This window comes from Ochotona princeps, chromosome 14, assembly GCF_030435755.1.
Source record: "Ochotona princeps isolate mOchPri1 chromosome 14, mOchPri1.hap1, whole genome shotgun sequence".
NCBI classification, from domain to species: Eukaryota; Metazoa; Chordata; class Mammalia; order Lagomorpha; family Ochotonidae; genus Ochotona; species Ochotona princeps.
Genome location: NC_080845.1, coordinates 4,896,206 through 4,902,531, shown reverse-complemented (window position 1 = coordinate 4,902,531; position 6,326 = coordinate 4,896,206). Strand labels below are relative to the sequence as shown.

Below are 6,326 nucleotides of genomic sequence, written 5' to 3'. Positions count from 1 at the left end.
TGTGTGGTCAGGGTTTATTGTTGAAGTCTCCGCAGCCTGGTGTGAGTACCCTAATGCCCCTGGAAGCCTGCTGGTGGTCCCGGGGTCTATCCATCCCGCCCCAGGACTCTCCAAGTCCAGAAGTCCATGTGGGCTCTGAGCTGTGTCGCCCTCAGGAAAGCTGCCTTTGTGGAAGGGCGGGGCTGCTTGTCCTAGAACCTGCGAAGTCTATCAGTGTGACCTGAGGGATGCTGAGCCTGTGGACAGAACCCAAGGAGGAAGAGCCAGGGACGCTGGAAGCAGGCTGAGGAGAAACAGCGCTGCCCAGGCCCTGACACAGCGGGAAGAGAGGGAGGTCTCCAGGCACCCAGCCCTCTGGCTTCCAGAGGGTGACTGTGTGTGCGTGGTGGGGTGTAGGGGGATCCGTCAGAGTCTTGATCAGCTTCACCCCACAGGGAGGCCTGTGGGGACACAGGGCCTGGGTCAGTCCTGCAAGCTCCCTCCGTGTGCCTGCCTGGGAGGAGCTGCAGCGTGGGAATGGCAGCTTCAGCCCTGCACGCTGGGTCTTCACTGAGCCTTCTTGGCTGGCCTCTGGTTCTTCATCATCACGTAGCTGATGAACAGACCTGGATCACATAGGGAGGGCACATGTGGGCAGGATGCCGCGTCGCCTGCTTCTGATCCCACTGGGAACAAGAGCCCACCCTGCCACACAGTCATCAGACTGCAGGCTCATCCCAACCACCCTCTGGGGCTTTCCATTCACGCCACAGCCTGTGTTGGGAGCTGAGGACACGGGGCCTGTCCTCAGGCAGTGAGGTCAGGGGGCTGAGGGGTGAGGACTTGTGCCAGCACAGTGCCCAGGGCCTAGGGCACACAGAACAGAAGGCAGCGGAGAGCTGGGAGCAGGGAGCCCCGAGCAGACAGACATACAGCCGCTGCCCGCATGCCACCACAGGTGAGTAAGGTGCTGGCAGGACTCACCCACGAACAGCAGCAGCAGGAGGCCCGCGACCAGCGGGATGGTGATGGCGTAGGCTCGGGGCAGGAAGTACTTGTGGATGACATGCTGGCTGTCGATGAAAGGCTGGCCCGAGGGCAGTTCCAGTGAGCACCATTTGCCAGCCCCATCCTCAAACTGCCCCTCATCCATTGAAGCAGCTGACACCCACCCCGTGCCTGGGCCGCCAGCTCTTAGCTTTGTGATGGTGGCATTCCGGGTACCCTGGCCTTCTTCCCTGTCCGAGAGCTGCTTGACCGAGTCCATGCATGGTGCCCGCAGCCCTGTACTGGTGTGGGGGACCAGCCCTGAGACACCCAGAGCCCAGCACAGGGCACACGAGGGAATGATTGCCACTACCCAAGGTTTCTCTCCACCAGAAATGTGACACTCCAAAGACCCCTCCCAAAACCCACCAGTGCTTCCCAAGCCCAGGTATCAGAAGGCCATGCCAACAGGCCACAGGGTTTGCCAGGGTAGTAGAGACAGGAGCAGTCCTGGGCCGGGTGTGCTGGTCATGTGGCCGTGCCAACACCTACCCTCTCCCAGGCTCATGGCTCTGATGGAACCCAGCCTTGGTTGTTGAGGGCATTTGGGCACTGACCCAGTGGATGAGACGGCAATCTCACTCTCTGCCTTTCAAATAATTTTTTTTAAAGATTTATTTTTATTGGCAAGTCAGATACACAGGAGGAGAGACAGAGAGGAAGATAACTCCCTAAGTGGCTGCAACGGCCAGAACTAAGTCAAACCTAAGCCAGGAGCCCGAATCCTCTTCTGGGTCTCCCATGTGGGTGCAGGGTCCCAAAGCTTTGGGTCATCCTCAACTGCTTTCCCAGACCACAAGCTGGATGGGAAGCAGGGCCGCGGGGACCAGAACTGGCGTTCATATGGGATCCTGGTGCGTCCAAGGTGAGGATGTGAGCCGCTAGGCTACCATGCCGGGCTCTCAAATAAATCTTTAAGTAAGAAAAGAGGGGGCCCAGCACAGCCTAGTGGCTAAAGTCCTTGCCTTGCACACAACGGGATCCCATATGGGCACTGGTTCATGTCCTGGCAGCTCCACTTCCCATCCAGCTCCCTGCTCGTGGCCTGGGAAAGCAGTCGAGGACAGCCCAAAGCCTTGGGACCCTGCACCCACGTGGGAGACCTAGAAGTTCCTGGCTTTGGACCGGCTCAGCTCCTGCCATTGCGAGTGAACCAGCGAATGGATCTTCCTCTCTGTCTCTCCTCTCTATATATCTGACTTTGCAATAAAAATAAATCTTTAAAAGAAGAAGCAGGGCAAGTAGTTCGCTGCTGAGGTGAAGATGGCACCACGGCTGGGGGCCCCGGTATCCAGTCCAGGGCTGACTGCTTTCCACCCAGCCTTCCTGCCAGCAGCAGGGGATAGCGCCAAGCCCGGGACAGAGCTCGGCTCCTGGCTTCAGCCTGGCCAGTCCCAGCTGCTGCGGCCATTTGGGGAAGTGAACTAGACGGTCCTTCGGTCTCTGATGTTCCCATAAGTAAAAGTTTAAATATAAAAAAGCGCACCCTGCGGCAGCCCCAACCTTCTCGGCTGGACAGCGCTTGGATCCCCCTGAGCTCCCCGGACCCGGGACCTGGCCGAGGGCAGGGGAGGCCGACCTACCAGGAGAACCACCCAGACGCTATAGTAGGCGAAGACGATCAGGCTCAGGGCGACGAGGCCGAGTCCCACCACCTGGTCTGTCCCCGTGGCCTGGAGGAGAAGGGGCGCAGCTGACGGAGGAAGAGGGCGGCGCAGCCTAACCCTAACCCCACGCAGCACGCAGCCAGGGCTCGGCCTTTCCTTCGTGCGTGTGCCGTCTGCAGGGCAATTCGGGGTCTGTTTCCGAAAGCCCGAGCCCCAGCTCCCCCAGCAGACCCCAGCCCGCACGCTGTGCCCCCTCTAAGCCCAGCAACCCGCCCCTGCCTCACCATGTCCCCGGCGCTTTGCCACCGGAGCACTAAGCTACATCCGGTTCCCGATCCGGGCACCATCGACGTGTGGCCGCGAGGCATGCTGGGAGTCGTAGTTCCCAGGCTGTCTCCCTTGGTATGTCGGGAAGGGTAGTTTTCCGAGGGATTTGTGGGTTGTGCTCCTTCCCAATTTCTGGTGCTGGAAAAATTTTCCTCTAAGAACAAGGGGCATTTGGGACAGATCATCGTCAATGCTTCTTCTCCAGCTTGGGCCAGGAGTACTGTAACAGGGCAGGCTGCCCCTAAGTCACCTGGCCTCATGAGGGCACCCCATACCCTAGGGACACCCTCCCAGCTGGAAGCGGAAGTGCCCCCCCATCCAACCAAGCTCCACAGGCCTGTGTGTCAACTTATTTGAGTTACAGAGAGACAGATTCTTTCACCTGCTGATTCACTCCCCAACAACCGCAACAGCCTAAACTGGGCCAAGCTAAAGCCAGGAGCCCAAAACCTTGGGATCCTGCACCTACGTTGGGAGACCTGGAAAAAAGCTCCTGGCTCCTGGCTTTGGATCAGCTCAGCTCCAGCCGTTGTGGCCACGTGAGGAGTAAACCAGCAGATTGAAGATCTTTCTGTATCTCCTCTGTAAATCTGCCTTCTCAATAAAAATGTTTAATAAAACAACTCACCAATTTACTTTTCCTCTGGCTCACTCACAGAGTGCAAGTCCCTGGGACAGGGTCAGTAGTCCTTGCAGCATCCCAGACTCCAGAATGGGGCAAGCTTCAAGCTGGAGCTTTGAATTCACCTTCAACCTGTATGACTTAGTGGATTTTCTTTTTTCGCGAAGTTCCCAAAAGGTCAGTGTGGCATCCCTGAATGTTTTGGGGGCAGTTCTGATATCTGAGCTTGGTGGGGAGGACAAACTGGATACAGCCTGAGGCATGGTAGGCACTGGTTGCCCTGGGTCCTTTAAGCCAATAGGTGAGTTGGGGATTGCCCTCCCCAAGCTGCCAGAAGCACCCCCTTTCCACTTGCAGCCCAGACTAAGGGGCTCGGCTGGGAGCTAGGCTGTGTGTGGACAAAGTGTTGGTCCTCAGCCTCCTGGAATGAGGGGGGCTGTGAGGGGCCAGCCCTGAGCCAGGTGAGGACACTGTCCCCAACAAAGGCTTCCTGCTGAGACCCCAGAGATGGCCAAGCCACCAAGCTCAGGCCTCCCTAACCCCAGTGTGCGTTCAATCTGTGGGCCCATTTGCAGCCGAGGACACCCAGGAAGTTCCCTGTCGTCAGTGGCCACCAGAAGACCTGCAGAGCCATGGCTGCCACTTAGCAGCTGTGAGCTGGCTCCCTGCCACCCCCAGGTCCCAGCTGGCAGCTTCTTGGACCCCAACATATCCCTACCCCCTGGAAGAGCCAACTGTACATCTGGCTTCCTTTGGCTGTTGTCTTTGACCTCGAAATCAAGGTGCTGAAGTCACACGGCACAAAAATGAAACAGCAGAAACAAAAACTGCAACATTTAATTGTTTTTCCCCCAAACCCAGACACTGACACTAGGCCAATTTCCCCTTACAATGTTATTTTCTATGATAGAAGTTGGGGCAGATACAAACACGACCCACAGGGAACCAGGAATGGGGAGGGGCGACATTCTGTTAGAAAGGAGGGGAATTCAGAAACAGACACCCCTCCCCCACACCATCAGGGAGCCCTGTCAGGATGGGGAGGCAGGACATTCTGCACCCTGGCAGATCAGGCCTTGTGGTCAGCTTGTAGGGGACACTGGGAGAAAAAAAAATCCCTAAAAATATCAGACATTTCTTTACCTCTCTCCTAGTAAAAACGTTAAACTTTCAAGATTCCAAACCGGCATTGCATAGACCAACAGCTTTCCAAAAATATCTCTAATAGACTTTATCTCTCTATAGCATCTGAAACCCAGGGGCAAGGACACAACACCTGGTGAAATCACTGAGCCTGCGGGGTGGGCTCCCCGAGACAGGGTGCGGGCTGGGCCGGAGCTCCAGGACGCACACGCTCCAGCCAGCATTAATTTGGTTGTGGCCAAACTTTGAGTGCAGTGACACGGGCCTGGGGCCTGGCGTGGGAAGACACCACAGGCAATGTGTCTTTCTGTGGTGACTGTCACGCTTGCCCCGTGGTCAGGGTGGTATGGGGAGTCCTGGACTTCAAATCAAACCAAAGGACACCAGAGAAGAGCAGTGCCCTCTCCCCCACTGCCACCCCTGGCTCCTGGGGCTGCTGGGCCCGCACACGGTGAGGCCAGCTTCCCTCTAAAGTGTCAGGGACCTGCACACTGGGACAGCCTGCCCCGGCCAGAGCCGAGGTCCTGGCCTGCAGAGTAGGCTCCCTCTAACATTCACTCTCTACCAGAGTGAGGCTATTAAAATGACAGGGGCGACAATGACAACAGAAACCCTGGAAGGGATCTGGTCGAGGGGCCAGGCAGCTCCGACACCAGGAATCTCCATGGCCTGGCTGCTGGGCAGACAAAAATGGGGCAAAGAGCCTTCCCGGCCTGGGGAGTGCACCAGCACCCTTCCCAGCGAGAGAACAAGGTCCCCACCCCGGGGTGGGGGTGGAGCCCCCAGGCCTGCTGGGACCCCGCCAGCAGGTAGGGCAGTGGACAGGAACACCTCCCTCATCTGGCGGAGGAAGAACAAAAGTGGGAACTCCAAACTTGGCAGAGATGGAAGGCAGGAGGGGGCAGAGGGTCTAGAACACCAGCCCGCTGGGTTTATACAAAATGAGTGAGACTTGAAGGAGGCAGGGGGGTTTGCCCAGGTGGGCTGGCTACCAGCCAGAACCCACCTTTGAGCAACTTCACAAGGCCAGGGGCAAAGTGCTAGAGCTGAGGCTTTGGGAGGGGCAGGACCAGACTGCCCCCCTTCAGGAGAGCATACCCAGGGCAGGCCCCACCCCAGCTCTGCCCGGGAGGGGCAGTTGCTTCCAGAGGGGGACAGAGGCTTCTTCAGCCAGGAAGCCAGCTCCGGCCGATCCAGTCCCAGCCCCCTTGCCTGCCTTCCTGGCATCAGGCCATGCCCAGGCTGCTGACCTGTGGGCACAGGAAGGGGGCTCTGTTCACCCAGCCCAGCCCAGCCAGGCCCCTGACCTTCCTGTCGGAACACCAGCCTGCTCAGGACCCAGCCCTGGACAGGAGGGCGCCCAAGGCCCAGCCCTATCTCTGCACTGGGGCTCAGGGTTGCGCCGGGGGTGACTGGAGGGAGTGGAGGCAGCGCCATGTTCCAGCTGGGCTGCCAGATGTCAGGCTACTGGCTGCACAGCAGGCAGAGCCTGGGGCTCAGGGGATCGGTGAGGGAAGTGGGGCTGTGCTGGGACAAGCACGTGCAAAGTGCAGGCTGCGAGGGCAGCAGAAAGACATTCGTGGGAGGGAGGCAGGGGGCTA

At 58.4% G+C, this 6,326-nt stretch overlaps 1 protein-coding gene across 1 annotated transcript; it reads right to left on the bottom strand.

Annotated features, from left to right (window-relative positions):
- Nucleotides 1-2,995, bottom strand: DPM2 (dolichyl-phosphate mannosyltransferase subunit 2, regulatory). Its single transcript, XM_004593704.4, has 4 exons — nt 2,918-2,995; nt 2,610-2,699; nt 964-1,066; nt 1-605 (listed from the first exon to the last, which is right to left on the bottom strand). Exons 1-4 carry the CDS (start codon nt 2,978-2,980, stop codon nt 547-549), a joined length of 315 nt encoding a protein of 104 aa, XP_004593761.3. The 5' UTR covers nt 2,981-2,995; the 3' UTR covers nt 1-546.
- Nucleotides 2,996-6,326: the final 3,331 nt, after the last annotated feature.

What these genes read in the sequence shown, in the direction of transcription:
- DPM2 (XM_004593704.4), bottom strand. Translation starts at nt 2,980, where the DNA reads ATGGTGCCCGGATCGGGAACCGGATGTAGCTTAGTGCTCCGGTGGCAA. An exon ending in GGCAAAGCGCCGGGGACATG is followed by an intron (nt 2,700 to 2,917) that starts GTGAGGCAGGGG and finishes CTTCTCCTCCAG; the next exon opens with GCCACGGGGACAGACCAGGT. An exon ending in GCGTCTGGGTGGTTCTCCTG is followed by an intron (nt 1,067 to 2,609) that starts GTAGGTCGGCCT and finishes CCCTCGGGCCAG; the next exon opens with CCTTTCATCGACAGCCAGCA.